This window comes from Malaclemys terrapin, chromosome 11 (assembly GCF_027887155.1).
Source record: "Malaclemys terrapin pileata isolate rMalTer1 chromosome 11, rMalTer1.hap1, whole genome shotgun sequence".
NCBI lineage: Eukaryota > Metazoa > Chordata > Testudines > Emydidae > Malaclemys > Malaclemys terrapin.
The window spans coordinates 48,291,503-48,316,901 of record NC_071515.1 but is presented as its reverse complement, the minus strand read 5'-3'; the positions used below and the strand labels follow the sequence as shown (position 1 = coordinate 48,316,901).

Below are 25,399 nucleotides of genomic sequence, written 5' to 3'. Positions count from 1 at the left end.
CTGCTTTGATTTGTCAACCTCAGTGTATGGATGACTCTTTTTTTATAGAAAAATGTAATACAGGTCATAAGGCCTGACTATGATTTCCATCCATGAGATGAAGTGTTCTAAGTACTATAGGAATAGTTCTTTGCTTGTGCTCTAGGAAACAAATTCTGATTTAGTTTCATGAGCCTGAATGCATGACTTCATATGGTAATGGTCTAGTTGTTAGCTAGCTAATATTTTTCTAAAACAAAGGTGACCAGAATTTTTTATAAAATAACTTATTCCTCATTTAGATAATTGTCCTTTTATAGAACAAATGAATTCTGGAATGAGCCTTGTTTCTCCTTGAGTTTGATCTGCAGAGAATTTGACAGGTGATTTATCAATTGGCATAAACATTGAGTTTGGGAGTCTAAAATTGTGCATTAAATATGCTCTCCCTCACCAGTCTTTACAAAATAATTTAGTTTTTGAGGGGAAGGGGAGAATTGAGGCCAGCTTCCCTTTTAACTTATACTTAGGATTGGTACAATTGAATTTTTAAATTGGTAGTCATCAGTAAATGTTGAATTTACCTGACACAGAAATCAATGGAAAAAAATGTCAATCAATAATAGTCTGTGAATGCCAGTATCCCTACACCTTACACCCACAGGGATGTGGCATCGTTGGTGTGCAGCAAGCCCTCTGCAGCCCCACTGTAGTGGCCCTGTTCACTTGCTCGCTTTCTGGGAGTGTGAGAGTTTTCCCCAGAAAGGAGGTGTTCAGCAGTGGGTGACCTCCCCAACTCTAGGGGGCTTGTCTTCCTCCCTGTAGTCCTGGCCAGAAATGTCTGCTCAGTCCCACCAGCTCCACAGCCTTCCCTGCACCCTCCGCTTCCAGAGATCCAGTTTCCCCAACAATGCAGGGAATCCTCTATAGCCCTGCTGTGAAAAATGTATTACATTGATAAAATCGGGGGAGGAGGGAAGGTTAAAAATAAATACTGATTGAATTCTGCCACAGCTAGTTATATTGCAGCTATTCATGAACAAGTTGTTCCTGAATGCAAGTAGGTTTATCCAAGATGGTTCCAAAGTTCTTACAGTGACAGTTTTCCATATAGACGATCCTAAGCTATCTCCCACTTAAGTATGAAAAAAAGAATTTCAGCAAGTATGTCTTAACATGGCACTAAACAGTAAAGGAAAAGTAATTATACAATTGCATTGCTCACCCAAAAGGTGGTTGCACTTCTGTGGTGGTGGTGGAAGTGATTCCTGTGTGTACACAAACATCTTAGAGCACGTCAGGATGAGTGTTGCACAGAAATACATTACTATTTTTTTCAGTTTGCAAATGTGTATTCTTTCCTCTGTTTCCCTCTCATGCAGCCCTATATAAATTTCTACCACAATTTTCTATAGCACATAGTACTAGAGAATCTCTGAAAACCAGGAAAATTGTTACTTCGAAGCAAAAATAAGTGACACAGCATGGCTGACAGCTTTATAAAACTATCAGTTTTCTAAAGTATCCTCTCTGTTTGGGATAATGAATCTTTTTAGATATTTTAGAAATATCTGAACATATTTTGTTCGCTTTGACTTTTTTCACCCCCACAAGCACCCCTGCTATGGTGTTTCCCTGCCATAGCTACTGGTGTTAGTCAACATAAAGAAGGGCCAGTTTATACTCAGCCTTAAGCAGGTACAGGTGTTTGGGGTGGGGTGTTTTTTTTTTTTTTTTTTTTAAGCCAATGGCAGCTGCATGTAAATGATAAATTTTTCTAGGCGCCTGCATTAAAACTTAGAAAATCTTGCATTTTAACATGCACTTGAATGGTCTGATTCTTGTGATAGAAAATTCTGAATTTTGGTTTTAAATTAAATCTCTTGTATTCACACTTAAACTAAAAACAATTTTAATTCTACATTTTACAGACCTTTAAGAAGGCTTTTGATTGTACTATATTCTTCCAACAGCTTCAGAGGATGATTCCGAAGACAGTGATGCTGGCAGAAGTTTTGACACTGCTTAATGCTGCAAGAGCCAAACAGAAGTGATGCAAAGATGCTGAACTAGCAAGAAAGTACCATCAATATGCATTTATTTTTTGCTCTCTTTAGTAGAAAGTGCATTGAATATTACTATAGTTTTTAAAGCATTACTGAACTCAATCTGTTGCTGCATACCGGAACATAAACAACGAATTTGAAAACTATTCAGCAAGGTGTGCAAGAGTTAGATATACAACGCTGTATCCCCTTTGAGATGGGATCTTATGCCTTGTTTTGAAAAAGTAGATTTTAAATATTTAAGGAAGTCATATCTCCCTTTATATTAATGTCTTACTGTAGTCAATTAGATTGCTGGATTGGTCTATCAAGTTTTTCTCCTATACTGGTAATTGTGTGTTTTGGGGTGGCGGGACCCATGTACTTATAGCATAAATTTTCCTTTTAAAAATGCTTATGTTGTAGTTTCTTATAATCACTTGCTTCCAGTGTTCACATAGGATGAATGGGTACTGTAAAACTACAGTGTTCAGTTTCCAAATTTTATTTGAAGAGTGTTAAACTCAATAGCAATAAGAACTTGCAAGGGGCTTCTACTATTAAAGTGTTAATGATGGCTTTTTTATGTACTGATTTGGAAATTTGAGATTATATTTGATATTATGTGGATATTCCATTAAGGAAATATTGCAGCTGTAAACTCTTGCATTTTGGCATTCCTGGCAGAAATGCAACTTGATAGGATTTAAAATCTTAATTGACCTGTTTAGTTTAAAAACCTTTTTTAGATCCCACATTCACTGTTAAAGCACTGGTTATATCAATGTGTTTTCTAGTGTTGTCACTTCTTTATAAATAAAGATGATGCATAGAACTGCGCTGGAATGTTCCTTTTTTAAGCATGGGTAATTGTAGAACTGTCTTCCTAAACTTAACATGGTAGCAAGATCTACACATCTCACCTTGTAAGTCTGGTAACATACATACTGTCTTAATGTTCTCTGTATAACCTGGGGAACAATTTACTGGTATGAAAACTAATACCACTCTGGGAATACCAACTTGGAAGAAGTTAGGTTGAATATACATTCTTGTCATGTACAGAAAAAGAGCCTGTTTCTGTAGGATACTTAAAATTATCTAGGTTCAGATATCTACCTATCTTTTTTTACAACTGCATTTGGTTAGACACATCTGTCAAGGAGTAGATTACTACTATTTTTTCAAGGGAAACAGATGCATAACATGGTCAAGGAGAGTCCCTCTATTGCAACTAAATCTCTTGTTCTATACCATTATAAGTAGAATTCTTCCTTCAAACTCAATTTGTAATATGCATAAGCACTCTAGAATCTACCAATTCTGAGATTAAAAGCTGCCCTATTGGATTATCTAGGAAATCCACTGCCAATACAGGCCAGTTCTTGACAGTATATACACCTCTACCCCGATATAACACAAATTCGGATAGAATGCAGTAAAGCAGCGTCTCCAGTAGCGTGGGGCTGCGCGCTCAGGCAGATCAAAGCAAGTTCGATATAACGCGGTTTCACTTATAACATGGTAAGAGTTTTTTGGCTCCCAAGGACGGCGTTATATCGGGGTAGAGGTGTAGTTGAAACAAGTTTTAAGTGACTAGCAACATGGCTTCTACTAGTTCCTGCCATGGAGGAGGTGTGGCCAGTCAAGACTCCCCTACTAGGCCTAAGCAACATTTTGCTGGGCCCAGGACAAATTCATAACACAGACTCCTATCCCATCCTATACAGACACACTAATGAAAGAGAAAAATATTTTTTATTTTGAAAAGGGTACTCACAAGCCTTAATCACTTTACAACTTTAGTTTGGCCTTTTTCATTGCAAAATCACAAATGATCTTACTACATTTATTTTTTTCTTGAGTTCACACACCGTAGACAAAATGACAACATGACGCAAGTGTTCCCTGTGCCACAGTAGATAATCTACAGTTTTTGATGAGTGCTAGCTTGCTGAAACTTTTTTCAGCTTCTGCCAATCACTGGCAGTGCACAAAAAATTCTTAAGCCTATGTACACTTCACTGAAGATTAGTTATTTTTCTGTTGTAAATCTCCTTAAGTAAGATAAGTAATGGCAATTCAAGTTCCTTCCCCAAAGTAGATTTGAACTAGTCTCGCAGAATCTTTTTTTTTTCTTGTACGAAGTCTTGCATTTGAGAAAAAAAATCAGGAAAACTATGGCCATCAACATCTTTTGGTATTGACTTCCAGAGCTTCTGAATTTTGAAGAAATGCAGTACACTAAATACTTTGTTAATTGAAAAAAAAAAAAATCTAATGTGTTTAGCCACAATCCTGAATCTTTATAAAAAAAAAAAAAAAAAAAGATGGGGGGTGTGGGGGGGAGAACCCCAACACACATCAGTAAGAAATGCAGCACTACTTTCTCCTGCTTGTTGAAAACTTGAGTCTGATGGTAATATTACCATGATTACCTTTGGAAGTCATTAGATTGGAATCACTATTCATCTGGCTGCTGTCCTTCAATTTCCACAGACTCTATATTGAAATCACCACAATATTGCTGTTTTTCTTCATCCGGTTTCCCAGTTTGTGCATTGCTTGAACCAGGCTGTTGAGAGGCCTTGTCTGACTAGAAAAATTAGATCACTGATTGACATCCTTCAGTTTCTTTTCTTTAAGCTCTTGGAGTTTCTGGCTGTTTGATTTGTATTTAGAGCCAGACATGGCAATATTAAGGATACACCAGTGACCAATGCCCTCTATGCAGCCTGAAGGTACTGTTATGTGTGTCAACCCTTCTAGGCACCCTGGAGGACCAGCTCACTGTTCAGAATGTTGCTTCTGTTCAAACACCGCATCTGATTGGCTCAGGTAGATTGCAAGATCTAAATGCTGCATAGATACACAGGTACAATCAAACATACTGAGATTTATATAAATAATGTTTAGTCAAACTCAAACATCTAAAAGCCTGAATTTTTTTCTCATGGTGATGGATGGGCTTGTGGCCCTCTGCCTGGGCCCATTGATGGATCAGGTCCCTATTTCACCTCACTTTACTTGGGGCCTGCTTAACTGAATTAAAAAAATCTAGCTTCCATTACTGCTGAAGCTTACACATATTTACATTTTGTAGTGCCCTCTGAATAGACTAGTTTGCCTCTAGTGAGCACAATTACTGCTGCCATGCCTGTGGGTATGTATGTCTACACTCCAAACAAAGAAACAACTTGGGTTAGCCTCCTCAGGTTGCTAACTTGGGTTTAGATAGCAGTGTAGACATGCCAACTGAGCTTTTAATTCAAGTTAGCAGCTCAAATTCAACCCCACACTCACCTATAAGCTTTAAAAAGTTCCTAACCCAAGTTAATAGCAGAGTTATTGTCTCCATTACGGTTTTAACATGGGTTAGTGAACCAGAGTTAAGACTTTTTTGCAAAAGTAGACAGCATCCATCTATACTTCACAGGAATCTGAACCCTTAATACAGGGGTTCAGAGCAGTAATCGTGCTCACTTATGCAAACTTAAGAAGTAAACCTCCCTAGAGGCAAACTAGTCTATTAATTAATACAATCCCCCTAATCTGTTTGTTTATGGAATATGAGAATGTTTCTCTTGTTTAGTGACTTGACAATCAATAGACCTGGAGTACTGCCTTCAGTGCGTGCGTGCTTGCTTGCTCTAGTTTGTATAGCTGAGAATGTTGCCAAGGGTGGGTCACTTGATCCAGAACTTCTGTACATAAACCAGAACGCTCTTCGCTTTGCTACACCATTTTGGCTATGACTGTAAACTTAGATCTAGGGTGTCTCAACTCTGCACCAGAGTGCAGGAGTAGCTTATACTACTGTAAACTCAGAGAAGAGCTTCCATTCAATTACTTAGTGCAGGGATCCCCGCCATGGCATCCGAATACAGGCCGGTGGACGAGCATCTGCCGACAAGCAGCGTCATCCAGAGGCGTCACTGCCGATTTTTGGCGGCATTTCGGCGGCGACACCTCTGGATGACACCGCTTGTCGGTGGCATTTCGGTGGCGATGCCTATTGACGTTGCTGCTTGTCGGCGGCATTTTGGCAGATGCTCGTCCACCGCCACGGTCCTCCGTGGCTCGTCATCTGGTGCCCGCCAGACAAAAAAGGTTGGGGACCACTGACTTAGTGCATTGCTTGTTCATGATTAGTATCTTTAACACTAGGGATAGGTGCTGTCCTTTTAAAGGCTAGGCTCAGGCAAATTTGAATGGCATCTTGAGAATTTTCTCTGGTCCCTCTAGCGGAATGAATATTGCTGAATACCTCAACATACATTCTATTCAGCCCTTAGACAACATACACACTAGTGCCACTCAGAGGAATGTTTAAAACATGTCATCATGTATCTTAATCACCTTTTAGCAGACAAAAGGATTAGAACAGCAAAAATCCCTTCAGAGAAAATCTCCAACAGGTGAAAAAAGAGCAAGAGGCATAACAACAGGTTTGGTGTGCAATAGGAACATCAAATGCATAATGAAAATAGGGAGAGAAGCAGAATGGAGCAAAACAGAATCAGCAAAACAGCATTGTGGGGGAAAACACAGGGAAGGTGGCACTGGCTGGAGCAACAGGCATGAAGCTTTCTCATGTTTGAGCCATTTAGATTTTATAACAAGATTTGATGAGGAAGAGATATGACAGTGGCTATAGAAGTTGAGCTCATATCACCTAAGAAGGTGAGGAACTGCAAAAAAGAGACTACTAAATTTCCTACTGCTCCTATTATGTTATATCTGTAGAGAATAAAGTCAGCCTCCATTTCTTTGCAGTTCCAATTCAGTTTCTGCTCAAGAAATACAACGAGGAGTCTGGTGGAACCTTAAAGACTAACAGCTTTACCCATGAAAGCTTATGCCCAAATAAATCTGTTAGTCTTTAAGGTGCCCCGGGACTCCTCGTTGTTTTTGTGGATACAGACTAACACAGCTACCCCTCTGTTACTTGCTCAAGAAATTAAGATTTAATTCCACTAAGCTCTGAAAGAAGCATACTGTATACATATAAATATTCTGTTCCTTATCATGCTATTAACATCATTTACCGACTTTTAATTGGTGTGTATCAAATCTACCTTCTCTAATACCAATTCCTTTGATTCACAGAGATGCGGACCTCCCTTGAGAATCTTCACAAGGTTTTGGTCTTTTTGCAGTCTCACTGGGTAAAATGCAACATTTTAAAGCATAGAAAAGAAAAGTTGTGGCAACAGAGTACACATGCACACAGCGATCTTTCAATTTTGTTTTATATATTAAAACAGTTGCAGGTTAGCCAGATGAACAGTTTGCCCACTAGTTTCCCCCTTAAAAAAATAGGATGACTACATATTGCAATCAAATAAGCATGGCTATAAATGATAGCTGCTAAACCCTGATCAGTGGAAGCAGACCCCTATTCCTGTGCAGAGGCCAAACGATTTCTATGCATCTTTAAGGATCTGCACAACTGGGGCCAAGACTTGACCTCTTAACCCTGCAGCTACAATTAGCTGCAAATACAAAATCAGAGTTTTTGAACATTTGGACTCTAATCCTAATTTGAACTGGGCAAATAATTTGAGGAATTTCACCTCCCTCTTTTAAATTGTTTGCAGATAATTTGCTAACTTTTGCCTGAAATTACTCATTTTGGGTAAGAGCATTTTTTTTTAAACCAGTTTCATGAGTCTGAATGGTCTGAAGTTCAGACTGTTTTGACTGGATGCAGATCACGTGGCTAATTTCTGTGCATTGACTGGAAGTTCTTTGAATTAAGGTTTCAGTGCAAACACAAATTCAAATTTTCTTTCTATACTATTCATTTAAAATTAGCTGGCGTTTCAAACTTTTATTTGCTAAAATAGTCACAGGAATGAATACCAGTCATGAACACAGATGAAACAAATGAATTTAAAACCTGTTATGGAAATCTGCGGAATTTTTGAAATCTTAACGTTTAATTAAATGCTTGCTCTTTTCAGAATGACACTTCACTGAGACAGAGCAACTCATACTCCAGGTATTTCCAGGTGCACTAAATACAGTTGGAGAGAATTTTGAATATGAACTCTGACAGCCCACTGGGAAATACTTTTGACTATTTTTAGTCTGTCTTCTCTATCTGTGTCCTAACAACTATCACATTATTATGTGAGTAAAGTTATGCATGTGCTTACAGGACTGAAGCCTAAATATGGATAAGATGTAACTTTTTGGCATTTAAATAAAATTGTATAATTTTACATTTTAAACAGTATACTCATTTTCTTCATCTATTAGAACAGTTTCATCACTGTATGGCATTTCAGCTGTTGAATGGTGTGTTATACATAAAACTCCAGAAGAAATATTTCTTTTGTACAGGAACCAAAATAATGCTGCAGAAACTGTCACAACTATGGTAAAAATTATGACCAAGGTGGTAGTCAAAGCAGTTTTATCTGAAACAAAAGAAGACAGTCTTGTAAATGACCATTCATACACAAGGCATTTATACTAAGGGGATATAAACATTAAGTGCACAGTTATCAAGTTTATTTTATAATTAATTGCATTCAGTGGCAGCACATGGAAACCTTGGGATTATTTGGCAAACATCCTAAACCATTAGCACTTCCTTTCTTGTAATCTAGTCTGTCTTCATTAGTTGACTTTTTTTGTCATTTAATTGCTTAGAAAAATTCCAACTGTTGGGACTTCTTTTCAAATCCCAGTTTCTACTCTTCCTTTTCCAGAATTCTTTAACCAAATAAATATTTATTCTGAGGTCAAAAAGGGATGAACTACTCTAGGCCTCGCACTTTACACATCACTAAAATAATGAATTAACTTCATTTTGGCAGAAGTATTTTATAACTGTGCCTTTTCCCAAGGGATTAATTTAATCCCAAGAGTGGAGCAAACATAATGGAAGAACAAGTTAGCATTCAGTTTGTGGTATTTTTCTGCTCTCTCAGGGGGAAATTACTTGCGGAAATTGTACATTTACAGGTGTCAGGAAATTCAATTTAGAATGTACTGCTTAGTGCTCATTGTAGGAAAACCTGCTCCTCATATACAATGTGGGGTTAAAAAAAAATTAGACTAGCACCCACTGATCCTATGCCTTTCTTGTCAAACAGAAAGAATCTGCAGTAGTCAAGGAATGAGAATAGAACTTACCCTTAAGTGTCACAAATACTGTGAAAATACAAGAAAATATGGAGCTGTTGTATGCCTAAAGGTGATCAGTCTTTCTTTTCATTCCCCTTATTGCCTACTTGAGGTTTAAGTGGCTCCAAGAGCCTGCCATGGAAGGAGTATCCGCACAAGCTCTGAATAGACCAGCTGACAAGGGGAATTTAGACTCATGATTACACAGATCCATATTAAGCCCTCACCTCAGTGTAAATCAAGAGTAACTCCACCCAGGTCAATGGAAGCTACTCCAGATTTACAAAGGTGTAAGGAGAGGATATGGCAGTGGTCATGTCCAGTGACAAAAGAACTACTGCCTAAACCCACCCATGTGAATTCTATTCCCCACAGAAATAGCTACACAAAACCTGATTATTAGAACTTGCAGCTGAGTTGGAAGGGGTGACTTCCATCCTTTGGGCTCAGGAAAAACTAGTGCCTTTGATTATTGAAAATTTAAACTAGTTCAGAAAGTTGATTACAGCAATGGTTTGGTTCAATTGAAATGAGCAGTGACCCAGACATTTTTGAGCAAAACTACTCATTCAATAGGAAGGTTCTATTGGTTTCAGAGGAAAATATTCTGAATCAATCCAGATGCTTCAGAAATACTCCATTCAAGCTTATGTTAACCATTTAGTTCAAAACCTCCACTGATAACAGAGGATTTCTGTTTTGTATAAAGTGATAAGCTATTCAGATTTAAAGGGAGAAAAAGTAGCTTATTTAAAAAATGTTAATTTCTATTAAGAATATTACATTTCTAGTTTTGATTAACTAATATGAACCTTATGCTATTTTGTTAAAATGGGACATTAACTACCACCAGGTAAGAGTGGGTTAACATTTGGCAGACAAGAAAACTTACACAGACATGAGGCAATTTATCTTCTAAGGCAGTCGCTTTCTCCATTTTCTTTAATTGTTTTACAGGCCTCCTAACTCAATATTGATCCAATTAGCAAATATTTCACTGAGATGACTATAAAGAAAACTGAAAATTTCTTTTGAACAAAATGAACTCAGTGTCCCGGGGGTTATGTGATAAAAGTAATGCTGATTCCTGACTTGAAGAGGTTACTATGAGCTCAGATAGGGATGCCCTCTCTTGTATTGCACTACTGAAAATCTTACTCTGCTAAAATGGTAAAATAATTGGAGTTATGGAATTAAGGTGACTAGATGACAAAAACTAAATATCGGGACACATGGAGGGGCAGGACACCGCCGAAACAAACAAAAAAAAAGCCGGAGTGCCACTGAGGCCAAATATCGGTCCCGACAATACATCCATCAGGATGCGGGACAAACAGCTGAATATCGGGACATCTGGTCACCCTATATGGAACTGGTCAAGCAAAGTAACAGATATTTATAAACTAGTTCTGAATATGTATCTTTAGGACTAGTTAAGTTACATACTAGTTACTCTTACAAGTTGTAGGGCTAGCTCCAGCAAGGGACATTTGTTCCTGACCCCTTAATTTAAGGCTTGTGTAAGTACACAGGATGCCATGTTGTGTTTTTAAAAATGCTTCCCGTTACAAAAATGGTTTCAGCTCACACCTATTTGTGCCACACATGGATGAAGGTATAATTTTGAAGTGTTTCTTTTTAAAATGTTGTTAACCTGTTGGGGCCTATTCATAGTGGTGACACAACCATGTCAGCTGAAGTCATTTTTATGACAGAGTTTAAAAGCAGTTTCCAAACACAATCCATTTTGAAGTGCAGGTGGGGCCTGAAAAGCACCTTAGTTATCTGTGAACACGTACAGCCAATAACCCTAGAGATCTGCTTCCCTCATCCTCTGGTCTGAAGACCATCCTTATGTTTTAGGTTGAATAATTTTAGTACATTCTGAATTCTCAGATGATTTAGCAAATGGAGGAGGTAGGTAGAAACTAGGCAGAGGCCAGGATGAGAGTTGTGTCTAGGAAGGGAGATGGATAAGGCTCCACTTGTTACTTTGAACAAACCCTTTAGGGGTTAGTCATAACAGCTGCAGGTTTGATAAAGAAAAAGGGAATTCCTATCAGTGTAGGGTTACCATATTTCAGGTTCCCAAAAAAGAGGACACTGTCGAAGGTGGGGGGGGGGGGGGAGGAGGAGGGGCTGGAGGAGGTATTTGGGAGGATGTTGGAGGGGTATGTGTACTTGGGAGGGTACCTGGGGGAAGCTGGAGGGGGTACCTGCAGCCTCACTCTCAAGGTAGGGGGCATCATCGCTCCCTCTCAGCGTGCTGATGCAGGCCCAGGATAGAGGCAGCTACCAGTCAGCACCTGCCTTGGGGCCTCTCCCCCTCCCCAGGGATGGACGCTGGGGCCTAGCTGGGTGGGATCTGACAGCTGTGGCTGCAGGGAAGAGACCAATCAGGGCGTGGAGACAGCTCTTTCTGAGCTGCAATGTCTGCCCGCAAAAATCCCAGACACTGCCTCTTATTTGAAAAAGAATTTTAAAAAAAGAAGCGGTTGTATCCAGGAAAACCCAGACATATGGTAACCCAATATCGGTTTATTCCTTTATCTATTTTACATCTAAGAGATAAACATGAGTAACCATCCAAAGCAAGCTAAAAAAATGTCATAATCTGTGCAACTCTGACCTACCTCTCTACTAGCAGTGGGAATTTTACTAACCTCTTGCCTTCAGTGACAGACCTGCGGGTGGCTATATTACAACAGAAAAACTTCAAAAACAGACTCCAACGGGAGACTGCTAAGCTAGAATTGATATGCAAACTAGACACAATCAACTCCGGTTTGAATAAGGACTGGGAATGGCTGAGCCATTACAAACATTGAATCTATCTCCCCTTGTAAGTATTCTCACACTTCTTAGCAAACTGTCTGTACTGGGCTAGCTTGATTATCACTTCAAAAGGTTTTTTTCTCTTAATTAATTGGCCTCTCAGAGTTGGTAAGACAACTCCCACCTGTTTATGCTCTCTGTATGTGTGTATATATATCTCCTCAATATATGTTCCATTCTATATGCATCCGAAGAAGTGGGCTGTAGTCCACGAAAGCTTATGCTCTAATAAATTTGTTAGTCTCTAAGGTGCCACAAGTACTCCTGTTCTTCTTTTTAATATAGGTAATAAAGCTCTTTCCCTTCCTTGTGAAAGCTTAATCTAATACTATAGCAACAGAATATCAGCTGACATAATATGTATGCACATCACCCAAAATAAGGTAATAGACAAGTAAATCAAGATGTGTAGTTCTATAACCAGCAGAAATACATTGTCTTCTTTTTTGGAGGTGGGAGTTGGGAAGCAAGTGAGTGGGGCAGTGAATAACATCCATAAAATGCTTGTAAACTTCAAACAAAGGTATGCAAACACTCACCTGGTAAGTACTTCTTTTCATATGCAACTACAAGAAAAAAAAAAGATTTAAAATTAGGTGTTTAGCTTGTTTCATGTTTGTATGGAATAAACTACTATTTTCAAAGAAAGTTAATTTTCATCACAGTTTTTGATGTGTAAGTAATTGAGGGAAGAATGCATTCTCACAGGAAAAAGTTTACGTAACTGTATTAATAAAAAAAACGATGGTCCCACCACTCATGCCGATGTCCATGAAGTTAACAGAAAATGCAGAATAAGGTAACATAAGTGTGGATGAGGGGAGGTGTCATTTAAGTGTGAAACAAGGAGCCAGACTCTAATATCACTTCTATGACTGGCTCCTCTATGTTCTCAGTCAAGTCACTGTGGCTTCCATCTACACCAAGGGCCTTATTCTTACCCTGATGAATGAGAGAAGTGCCTTGCCTTCAACAGTTACTCCTAATTTGTACTGGTAAGAGAAGAGGACTAGGATCCTGCAAGTACAACTTTGTTTTTATAACCAGGTTGTGACATGCTCATCTGACTTGGTTGCAACAAACATAGCTGCCAAGTGTCAACACTGAACTCCTCCCCCACCCCCCACAACACAGTGATGCATCTACATGGTTCCACATCCACATAACTTATGTTTCTAAAACTAACCGCAGCACAATGCATCATCATTGTAGTGGATTAGAGGCTATTGTAATTCCTGTTAATATATGGTTCTTCAATAAGGATTTTGAGACAGAAACACAGCAAACTCATGTTTTTAGATATATTGTGTTGTCTTCTAGAAAACTGAACTACTATACAAAAAAGGATCACCCACAAACAGACATCCTGACAGTAGTGGTAGGGCAAGGCTACAGCCAGATCTCTAACATAAGCATGAACACTCCTTCTCTGTGGCTTCCCTTAGACTGAAATTATATGCACAGTCATGTGATTAACTCCTCTAGAACTTTAGATAAATTCTCTCTGCAAGCTATTCAAGGGGTCAATAATTCAGATAATTATTAGTAAATCAGAAAAACAATAGCTTTTATAGTCCACAAGACTTGTGGCTTGTCTACACTTAAAATGCTACAGCTGTACTGATGCAGCTGCACTGCTGTAGCACTTCAGTGTAGACACTGTCTACACTGATGGGAGAGATTCTCCTGTCGGCATAGGTAATACACCTCCCCAAGGGGCGGTAGCTAGGTCAATGGAAGAATTCTTCTGTCCACCTAGCACTATCTATACAGGGATGTAGGTTGGCTTAACTACGCCTCTCCGGGGCATGGATTTTTCCACACCCCTAACCAATGTAACTAAACTGAACTAAATTTTTTATTGTAAATCAGGCCTTGGCCAAAGCAGAGTACTGGAAAACAACCCAGAACCAGCCCAAAGGAGAGAGAGGAATAGGGTTTCTTGAAGAACTGTTTAAATTATAGCACCATTAAAGTCTATTTTTAAGCATATTGTGAAATCTAGTCTATTAATTGTTAAAGACCAAACATATAGTGAAACAAAATTATTAAAAATATAGTCATGGGGGTGTGGCTAAGGCAGCAAACAAGATAGTGGCTTAATACAGCTCTCTGCAATAAACGGCAGTGGGGGAATAAATGAAAGTGATATAAAAAGATAAAAAGAACCCTGAACCCACAGATCCATGCCTTAAATTTGAGTAACCATCAGTGGACCTATCTTTGAAAAGAAGGAGGAGAAAAAAAAAAAAAAGGGTGAAGAGAGCTGGCAGATCCCAGTCCCACAGAGCAGCCTTGGTGGGAGAAAAAATGAGCAACTGAATCCAGTGCCATCAGCGTGCAGAATATATGAAAAATGACTCTGCAAGCCCAGAGATACTGAACTGGACCCTCATTACCCTGTAAAGAGACAGGGGTGAGTGCAGCAAAATTTAAAAAAAATCAAAATAACTTGTACTATTGTGGCTGGGAAAGGAAGCATGGCAGAGGCCATTCTGGAAAGATCAGACAAATAGAAGTGTGGCAAGAGCCATCTTTAGAGAGAAGCAACTAGCAAGAAGGAAAAACAAGAAGATCTAGATGTCTGTGAAAGGAAAGATCTTCCAATATAAAGATCCGTTCCTCCAAAACAAAGACATGACTACTAAAGAGAGTAACTTCCTTTCCAGCAAATTATGAAGGCAGGTGGAGAAAGACCCGTCACTATCTGACCTGAAGGACCTGCTGTTAAAATCAAAAAAAGATGAATATGGAGATGAGGGAAGAGTTCCAGGCTTACAATAAAGAAATAAAAAATGAAGATAATGATATGAATGGGAAAATATAAGATGTGGAAACAGGATTAATCAAGCACTTGGACAGCATTACTAATCTAAATGAAAGAATTCAAATAATTGAGGGGAAAAAAGAGAAGAAAAGAAAAAACAGAATTAAAGATGGAGGAGATGGAAAATACAGAACACAGGAACAAAGCAAGGATTAAGAGTATTCCAGAAGAGACTGAAGGAAGAAATCTACTGGTCACACTGGATGATATTTTCCATGACATATTAAAATCGGCAAATAAAGTATGATATATTGCAGGGGAATGAGATTCCTGATTTGTGGAAAGACACAACAATTGTAGCAATTCCTAAAGAAGGAAAAGATCTTACCAATTGTGCATCATAACACCTATTTATTTAATTAATGTGGATGCTAAAATTTATGCAAAGGTGTTAGCAAACAGATAATGGGTATGTCTGCAGCTGGCCTGGGTGAGCTGATTTGAGCTCATGGGGCTTTAGCCCTGAAGCCCAAGACTGCTATGTAGACTTTTTTTTTTGGGGGGGGGGGAGGTGGAGGGGGTTGGGAGACCCAGAGCTTGGGCTCCACCCATGCCCGAACAGCTACACAGCAATTTTATAGCCCCACAGCCCAAGTCATGAGAGCCCAAGACAGCCGACCCAGGCCAGCAATGGGTGTTCAATTGCTGTGCAGTCATACCCTGAGTGCCATCTTGCCCAAATATGTTCCGCTGGACCAGTCTGGATTTGTTGTTCAAAGGAATATCTGATCAATTCAGAGTTCTGATATTAACTATAATGTTAATTATAGCAATTCTTCCCGTGTGCTACTTTCTTTGGATGTTGAGAAAGCCTTTGACTGTCTGGAACGGGAGCACCTCAGACAGATTTTGGAAATCAGTGTTATAGAGGCATGTCGGCACGATATACTCATCCTCGAGCATCTGCTTTGGTTAATGGTCATCAATCACCTCCTTTTAATTTGTTAAGGGGTATGAGTCAGGATTGCTTGTTATCCCCGCTGTTGTTTTCTTTGGCAATGGAGCCATTTGCAACAAAGCAGGGGTCTTAAAGACCCGGCCTGCGGCCCATCTGCAGCCCTGAGAACCTCCCCATTGCGGCCCGCGGAGGAGAGACACATGCAGCCATGATGCCAGCAATGCTGTAGGCGCCGCCCCCCACAGCTCCCGTTGGCTGGGGGAGACAGAGATACCATCACTAGTCACCGGGCAGAGTCAGCCATGGAGGCAGTATCATTAGTTGCTGGGCAGAGTCAACCATGGAGGCAGCATCCCTTTTTTCCACAATGAATATAAACAAGTCAAAATACCAAACACAACTATCTGATGCACACCTTGCTGCAATCCTGAAGGTTTCAACTGCTCAGTCACCTAGGCCAAACATCAAAAAACTGACAGAACTGAAGCGTTGCCAGGTGTCTGGCAAACATTAAAAACTCTCTGGCAGGCGAAGAATTGTATAAAGTTGTATGACAGTTTTATTATTTCTAAGAAATTCAAAATAAAAAATACAATATAAACGTTTTCTTTTCTGAACACCATCTTTAGTGACATTATTGGCCTGCTGGGAGGATTTGAGGACTGGCACTGGCCCTCAGGTAAATTGAGTTTGAGAGCCCTGCAATAAAGGTAAGAAGTAGCCCCTGGGTAAAGGGCATCAAAACAACTTCTGGATTAGAACACAAAATAGCTCTGCACGTGGACAATGTCCTGTTATATTCGCAGGAGTCAGAAGCCTTGTTAAAAGTTATATAACAATTGACTTTGGAACTTAGGCAGGTATCAGGCTTCAAAATAAACTACAATAAATCTGAAATTTTATGAATTAGTATTCCCAAAAGCTCAAAACAAACTGTGGTGAGCTACATAAATTTAAATGGGTAAAGAAATCTTTAAAATGTGTAGGTGTAAATATTGTGGAGAAACATAAAAAAATCTCTTTAAGTGAAATTACCCTCCAGTGTGGAATAATATAATAAAACACTTGGAGGAATGGAACAAACAAAATTTCTTGGCTACTCAGGATAGCCTTGATAAAAATAAATGTCCTTCAAAAGTTGTTATTTTTGTTTCAGTGCATCCCTGTTGGTATCCCTGACATGACATTAGAAACATGGCAGGATATTTTATTAAAATGCACAAGGAAACATAAAAGACAAAGGGTGATTTCAAAAAGTTCTGTATAAACCTACAAAATGGGATGGACTAGCTTCCCTAATTTGGCATGTTATTGTTATACATTACAGTTAAAAGACGTGATCAACTAGATTAACAATAAACACCCAAACAGGGCATAAAACTCAAACAAGAATGGAGCCCAAATACAGCTATTCATAGTAGTTGCTGAGTCAGAAAGAAATTCAAATCACCAAAAATAAAAAGTCACCCATTCTTCCAGACCACCATAGCGGTTTGGGACAAATTTTCTAAATTCTTGTTGCCAAGGCTCTCTCTCTCTCAGCTATTTCCATTATCAATCAGGAATTTATCCCAAAGAAATACAAAAGTGTCTATTAATTGTGGATAAAAGCTGAGATTACTGAATTCAGACATCTGTTCCTGAGTCCTGATTTGAAATCATATCAACGGTATGCAATATAGAAAATAATATAACGATACCATATTTTCAGTATTTACAAGTCAAACATTGTATTGTTAAATCTGGATACAAGGCAGCTCTAATTAGAGCTCCTCAACCACAGTTGAGGAGCTGACCCACGAGGAAGCTGGAACAAAAGGTTTAATTTCTAAGATATATACAATTTTGATGGAAAAAGATGTAGATAAGAAAACAACCCAGATGAAAAGATAGGAGAAGGATTTGGACAAAGAAATCAATCTGGATGTATACATGGGAAAGGGGATATACATCTTTAATTTGGGTAGCTCATAAAGAAAATGTGTATAAATTATTGTATAGATGGCATTTGACTCCAGGTAAGATCCATCTGCTAGAGAGATGCTATTAGAGGGGTTTTCTGTGGGAGGGGCTGTTTTGGGAAAGTGGAACATACTTGCACATGTAGTGGTTGTGTCTAGGAATGATATAATTTTGGGAGGAATTTAAAGAAATGCCAGCTTCCTGGAGATCCCCTGACACGTTTACTGAATGCTCCTGTAGAGGATCTGCATTTTAAACAAAGGACAAATTATTTATTTTCTATTGTTAGCAGCGAGACTCTGTATTGCACACTACTGGAAAAATATGACCCCTTCACACCAAGTATGTACAAAAGAGAAGTGCCAAAAAGAGGACAGGTATTTAGAAATTTGGTCATCTTTTCTAGCGCACTCAGAGGAGGAGGGCTCCCAAGCTAGCAAGCCAAAATGCCACGTTCTTTGAATATTAACCTGATCCTGAACAAGTAATGTACAGTGTAGTATGTTAATGTATTATTGTAACTCTGTCATAATCAAAAGTTTAAAATGTGTGTGTGTGTGTGTGTGTGTGTGTGTGTGTGTGCGCGCGCGCCTGTATGTACAGAGAAAAAAGGAGAGAGTCATGTGATGTAGACCCACATTGTACTTACAGGCTGTTTTACAAAGGGTCCCTGTCAGAGGAAGATCTTCACAACTGATTTTTCTCCATTCCCCAGACTTAGTGTACATAGAAGCACATGTGTTCAGGAGTTCCTCATTGCTCTCCTCTTCAATCCAATTGGTAAATTTCATTTCCGACTTGTCAAACCATTTAAAAGCATTATCTGTGATCGAAGGAATTATACATTATGTCATTCATGCAAAAACAGTTTTTCACACTTACAAATCAAACGAAATAATTGAATTTAAAAGAAAACTGAACATTTTGAAGTTATTTCTTGGTACTTTGTACAGGCTGCATCCTGGCAACATGCATCAAATGCAGTGCAGTGAGAGATGCAGTTCATGTCCAACATATACTCTCAAGAGCTTCTTGGACAAGAGAAATTCTGCCAACATACACCAGGCTGACATTTGGGCCAGATCACCATGTTTCAGGACACTTGTTACTGCTCCTTTCTCATAAAGAATATATTCATTTCTCTTGGACGATATCATATGTGGTTGTCAGTTTGGGTTCAAACATCTGTCTTTCCTAGAGACCATTCCTTTTGTGTTCATGATGCATATTCAGTCATGTTAGCCATGTGGCTGGGCTTCCATCCTTTTGCATGCCATAGCAAGATTATAATTTCTACACAAATTGCTTACACTGCTGCTTACATATTAGCTTTGAAGCTTTTCCTGTCTTCCCCTTTGTGAGCATGGGAAGGATTTTATGCCAAGACCAGGAGCTCGTTAATATACACTATTTTCCAGATCACAAGCTCAGTCTTTAGCCTGTCCTCAGCCTGCAGCCTGTCCTCAGCCTGCGCTGGTAACTTACAAAACTCCTAAAACCAGTAGAATGATCCTTTAGGACTAGGGACATCAGAATGATCATTAATCTAAATAACTAATAATGTCAAACTCTCCTTGATGTAGGAAATTGACTTGATAATCCACAGCATGGAACCTGTAGATTGTATCATGAACAGAAGTCACACACCTGTGTCCCAGCCCAGAGAGAGTTTTGAGGTTTGTAGTATCTTCATGGAAGCTTCCACCAAAGAAAATAAGCGCAGCAAAGGGGGAGATAAAAAGAATCCTGACAAAAATGAATATTTTCCCTGCAGGGACACAGTGAGAATCCTGGTATTAGGAAGTCCAGAGGAGGAAGGTTGGTCTCATGATTAAGGTGCCAAACTTTGGCTCTGGCATGTGGGTTACATTTCCTGCCAGACTTAATGCGTGACAATGGGGGCAAGTCACATTTTCTCCCTGTTATTCAATTTCCCATCTGTATAATGGGAATAATAAATCCAGCAACATTAGGAAAAACTTCCTAATGGTTGGGTGGCTAAGATCTGGAATAAATTGTCTAGGGAGGTTGTAGAATCTCTATCATTGGAGATTTTTAAGAGACAAATATCTGTTAGGGATGGTCTAGATAATGCTTAGTCCTGCCGTGAGTGCAGGGGACTGCACTAGATGATCACTTGAGGTCCCCTCCAGTCCTACAATTCTATGATTCAAGATCTCTATTCTGTTCTCAGATCTGTAAAGTCAAAATAATCCATTAATTTCAATGTTGTTACTCCAGATTTACATAGTGTATCTGAAATTAGTACGTATATACAAAAGGACAAATTTTATTTACATTTTTTTTAGCTATTGATGTGAATGGAGAAAAGCAAGCAAGAGTGTTTCTATAACTACACAAACACCACATAAAGATGCTTGTAACCATCATCTGTGAAAATGAATATTGGGCTTGTCAAAATTGTCAGATTGAGAGATCTGGAGATAATCCTATATTTATCTTCTACACAGGTATAGAACAGATAGCAGCAATACAAATAGTCCTCTACTGACATGTCTCAACCCTGATTTGGAGGGACTATCTAGGGCTGAGAGATTAGTTACGTGTCTGTTCTCATTCAATCCCAGATATTGCCAACAACAGTTCTGATTAGCATGGCAACTGTTTTTTTGGATGTGGACACCTTTTCAATAAGAACTGAACAGAGACTGTCGTATAATTTAATAATTTCACCATAAAGACCTGCATTTTCTGCAATTAATAGAGACAAAGTATTAAGATATCAACAAGGTAGTTCTCACTTACCATCTGTGTCAAAGAACATGCCCAATGAAATATAATCAGGGCCTTGCCAGTGATTTTTTAATGTTTCTTGTATAAAGGTATTCTCCTCTTTATTTTTTATACTAATAATGTCTGCTCCAGAAGCTGTATTTGAAAAAAAAAAAATCCCCCTATAAATCTAAGTTTGAAAGCACATTTCATGCAACAGAAGTGAAACAACTATAAATACTATATTAAAAGCATCTTAACATACTGACCAACCCAGTAACCAATCGTGTACATACATTAACCACATCTCAGCAGTGCAATGACAGACTGACAGGATATACAATGCATTCACATAGTGTCATATAAATGCCATTTAAGATGTTAGCAAACACACAGGTACATTTAAATATGTACTCTGAAAAAAAAAAAATCTAAACAATTTAGATAATTTAATTAGATCAAAGAGTTGATTTATAGTCTCTTTTTCCCTTGATGTGTCTCAGATTTTGTACTCAATTTGAATATCCTGACTACCAGTGGATCATTCAAAAGAAAAAAAAATTTAAGCTCTTTTGTTATTTACAATATCATCATATCATTTACATGCTGTTTGCAATACAAATCTCTTTAAAATATTAATGAGCTATGGGAAAGATCTTCACATACACATAAATAAGCCCAAACCTTTTGGTTTAATACATAAACACTACTCTGAAATAGCTAAAAGTTGGAACTGCATTCTGCTTCAGAAATTCCTTGTCAGTGCTCAGCTGATTTTTCCATTGTAAAATAAGACTTAATATAAAATAAAGTGCAGAATAGTAAATTGAATGTTAAAAAAAAAAATGTTGAATAGCTGATCATATTTAAGGCTACCAGAATGTCACTGAGGTCCCCGATTCTGTAACTTTCCGTGACCTCCGTGACATTGGGACCCCGCAGAAGCCCAGCTGCCATGGCAGCGGGGGACCCCCCGAGCTCTCAGCTGCAGCATTGGGGGGCCCCCTCAGCTCCTAGTCCCATGGTCAGGGGTGCCTTCCAGGCATGGGGCAGGAGTGGGGGGGCTTCAGCTCCATGCCGCTGCATTCAGTGAGGAAGGGTGATGGACCTTCCTCCTCCCCATTTTGTCAGGGATATTTTTAGTAAAAGTCAGGAATAAGTCATGGCTTCTGTGAATTTTTGGTTGTTGCCTGTGACCTGTCCATGAGTTTTACTAAAAATATCCATGACAAAATTGTAACCTTAATCATGTTCCATTTGAAGCCACTGGGAATTTTCCCATTCCCATTAGCAAGTATATGACTGAACCAAAAATGGAAAGAAAACCAAAGTAATCTTCCATTTAAAACAAACAAACAATAAATGATGTCCCTACGGAATAAGTGATATAATATGCAAGCAATTATGGACAGTCTCTTTAACCATATATTCCAGGTTACAATGGTGGAGATGTCAGTTCAGTTTATATTTTTTTACTTTCACTACCACTGAAAGAAAATGATGGTATTTTAGAAGAAGGAACTATTATTGGTCTGTGGCTTTAAGTCCTCGCCCTGTGGCAAGGAGAGGATGTGGACATGCACGTTCTGGCAACAATACATGAGGCAGGCACAATGCTTCTGGGAATGCTGCAGAGGAAAGCCCACTACACCATGTTACAGAGTGCAGCATGAGCTCGGCTTAGCTGGCAGGGTAATGGTTTCTCTTTCCCTCCCCACAGGAGAATCCAACAACACCTGTGTCTTCATTAGACTCTGCTGGTCTTCCTGTCCCAAGAGCAGTACCATGAATTTGCCTAGCTGTGAATGGGGGCTGGGATGGGGCTGGGCAGGGGATTAAGGACAACTCCTTGCACCTCCTCTGCCATGCATCACAGCATGACTAAAAGAAGAATCTAGACTGAAATTTTAAATCTACGTCTATGATTTTTTACTGTTAGGGAAAAGCAGTAAAAATTGTGGTAATCTCTTGTCTAACAAGGATATGGAAGTGTTTCCAGAGTATCTGATTGCCACTGCAGTCTCCGTTCTCAGATAAACACCAGTACAACTTGAAGAACATTTGGAAGCTCATCCATTGAGGTGAAGTATTAAAAAAGTAGTTGCTCTACTACCATACTTTGACTATTGAGTAAGTCCTGGGTGACAGTAAAAACTCTGCTGAAATCACCAGAAACACAGGATTGGCTGTATTGGATCAGACCAGACGAGTAACTAGTACTTAGTGCTTCAAAGAAAGACAAAACAATGCCTTTAGCCAAATGTGCAACGTTCTGCCATACAAGGGGGAAATTTCTTTCCTGATCCCCTTGGGTTCTCCAAAATGATGTTTATTTACCTTTATTATTTTAGCTTGTTTAATAACAATAATGTCCTAAAATAATACAGTTATTTCATTAAATGCAACCACAGTACATATCTCTTAATAATGCATCAGAAATAAAAGAGATGGATTACAGTACCATTGCCTTTACAGAGATTTCTGGCATCATCAATACTGTCCAATTCATCGAATGTGCCTTGAAGAAAAATATAGCAGCTACTTCTAAATGGAATCCAAGCAGAGGAAGGGCATTCTACACAGAGAAGAACAAACATCATTATTCTAAACACTAAATAGTAGTATGGTTGTTGTTATGAAGAAATTGTTTCAAATGGCGATTTAGATGAAAAGAAAAATAATACAGTTTATCTTTCTGGATTGTATGCATCTCTGATGGAGCATGAAAACAATTAAATATTAATAAATATCTGGAGTAAAAATAAATACAATATTCTTAAGAATCTAATTTAGCAGGTCAGATGAAGAACAAATACAGGACATGAGGATGTGTGATATAGCAGAGAAATCAGAGACACAAAAGACTCATTAGATCACCTACTCATCCTCTAGCTAGTATTCTGCTTTTTAGAGTTTATTCTCCAGTAATTTGGCCAATATAAATTTTAAGGTCTCCAGTAGAAGAAAGGCCTTCCACCATTCCCTTGGGATAGTCTGGGCACATCTCATAGATATCACTGCTAAGAGCTGTCTTTTTGTTCAACACCAGCACAACGGGGTCCTGGTCCATAATTAGGGTTCCCAGGTGTTACAGTAATACAAATAAACACTAACAGTTAGGAGATTTCCCTTATATTCAGTGTAATTTGTCCTTTGCTTTTGTCTAGGTATTTATAAAGAGCCCATCACCATGATATTTATCCCATTACTCCGAACTAGATAACCGTGGACCACTCTAAACAATTCATCTTGCTCACTCGTGTTTACACCCTTTGAATACTGGGTGGTAACATAATATTTGCCTTTTTACTCATCTGTACAAGTTATATGTATTAATTTACTCTTTCATCACAAGTCAATTCCTTCACCCTTTTAGCTATTTTTATTGCTTTTTCCGGAATTTCCTCTACCTTATCTTCTTCTTTCAGCTACTGAGGTACCTAAAACTCAGAGTAATCTGGGAGTGATTTCATCAGTACCAAACAGAGAACAGCTGTCACCTCCCAGCTCAGTGATCCCTGTCTATGCAGCACAAAGTTGTAGTGACTCTGTTTTTTGTCAACGCTTTTGTTTTTGGACTATATGCTCTTTTACTACCCACTCTTGCCCTCTACCTCTCTTATAGCATTTCAGCTTACCAGTTATTTTCCATAAGAGCGCAGGAAAAGAGAAATAAATTCAGTAAGAAAATATGTAGTCGGGGACACACTATATAACTGCTACTTGAAGGCTCAATGGGCAGGAAGGAGAAAAGAAAAGAAAAGACAGACTTGACAACTAATCAAAACAATATATTTTCATTCTGAAAGTACTTTCTTCCTCTGGTCTGTGCCTCCTCTCACTAGTGTTCCCAAACCCATCTAACTTAATCATGTCCCTCTAGTAGTTACAAAAAGATGTGTGACTCTAAAGAATCAAAGCCAGCATTCCTGTTTATTACCTTCTATGAACCTATTTTGGTCTGTCTACATAGCAGCACAGATCACCAGGAACATATTACCCGAGCACTCTGCTCTCTGCATTGAATAGGGAATTCAATTCAAGGATTCATCCTCATATTCAAAGTCCTCTATTGGATTGGCCTTAGCTACCAGAGAGATCACTTATCCCTCCATGATAATGACCTCCCATGACAGGAACGTTCCAATGAAACTGTTGACCAAAACGGTGAGGCTTGTGAAAGCAGAAGGTAGAGTTTCACAGAATCTGGACCTAGAACATGCAGTTTATTCTGGCATGTGGCCAACTGGCTGAAAATACAGTAAAGAACAAAATTATCAGACACATAGATCAACAGAATATGTTGGGGAAGAGTTAGTATAACTTCTGTAAAGAGAAGTGATCCCTCACCAATCTATTAGAATTCTTTAAGAGATTTCACAAAGCATGTGGACAAGGGTGATCCAGAGGATATAGTGTACTTGGAGTTTCAGAAAGTCTTTGACAAGGTCCCTCACCAAAGGCTCTTAAGGAAACTAAGCAGTGTGATAGACGCAGACCAGTTGGGAACAGAAGAGTAGCAGAAGGGAGATATACTGGCCACTGGATAACTAGTTTTCTGTTCCCTGAGTGACCAGAGCAGGGGCTGCTCCAGGCTAATAGACCACCTGACACCTGCTAAGAGTCAGGTGAGGCAGTTAAGCACCTGACTCTAATTAAGGCCCCTCTGATGCTATAAAAGGGCTCACTCCAGTCAAGCCAGGGGGAGCTAGAGGAGAGGAAGTGTGTGAGAGGAACTGGGAGCAAGAGGTGTGCAAGAAGCTGAGAGTGAGTAGGCGTACTGCTGGAGGACTGAGGAGTACAAGCGTTATCAGACATCAGGAGGAAGGTCCGGTGGTGAGGACAAAGAAGGTGTTTGGAGGAGGCCATGGGGAAGTAGCCCAGGGAGTTGTAGGTGTCATGCAACTGTACCAGGAGGCACTCTAAACAGCTGCAGTCCACAGGGCCCTGGGCTGGAACCTGGAGTAGAGGGCGGGCCTGGGT

The 25,399-nt window shown here is 39.1% G+C and overlaps 2 protein-coding genes across 10 annotated transcripts in view; one reads left to right on the top strand and one right to left on the bottom strand.

Annotated features, from left to right (window-relative positions):
• MARCHF7 (membrane associated ring-CH-type finger 7) overlaps positions 1 to 2,859 on the top strand; it is a 36,500-nt gene extending 33,641 nt beyond the window's left edge. For 7 of the 8 annotated variants that reach the window (XM_054044820.1, XM_054044823.1, XM_054044821.1 and 4 more), the window contains one exon: positions 1,953 to 2,859. In XM_054044820.1, the coding sequence (XP_053900795.1) occupies positions 1,953 to 2,008 (56 nt within the window). In that variant the 3' untranslated portion in view covers positions 2,009 to 2,859. Of the gene's footprint in view, positions 1 to 1,910 lie in introns of all 8 variants that reach the window. The other variant, XM_054044817.1, reaches the window with a different exon arrangement.
• Positions 2,860 to 3,763: 904 nt separating this feature from the next.
• CD302 (CD302 molecule) overlaps positions 3,764 to 25,399 on the bottom strand; it is a 36,067-nt gene continuing 14,431 nt past the window's right edge. For both annotated transcript variants that reach the window (XM_054044687.1, XM_054044688.1), the window contains 5 exons: positions 22,878 to 22,991; positions 20,450 to 20,572; positions 18,333 to 18,506; positions 12,536 to 12,562; positions 3,764 to 8,449 (listed from right to left, as the gene is read on the bottom strand). In XM_054044687.1, the coding sequence (XP_053900662.1) occupies positions 8,256 to 8,449; positions 12,536 to 12,562; positions 18,333 to 18,506; positions 20,450 to 20,572; positions 22,878 to 22,991 (632 nt within the window). In that variant the 3' untranslated portion in view covers positions 3,764 to 8,255. The remainder of the gene's footprint in view (positions 8,450 to 12,535; positions 12,563 to 18,332; positions 18,507 to 20,449; positions 20,573 to 22,877; positions 22,992 to 25,399) is intronic.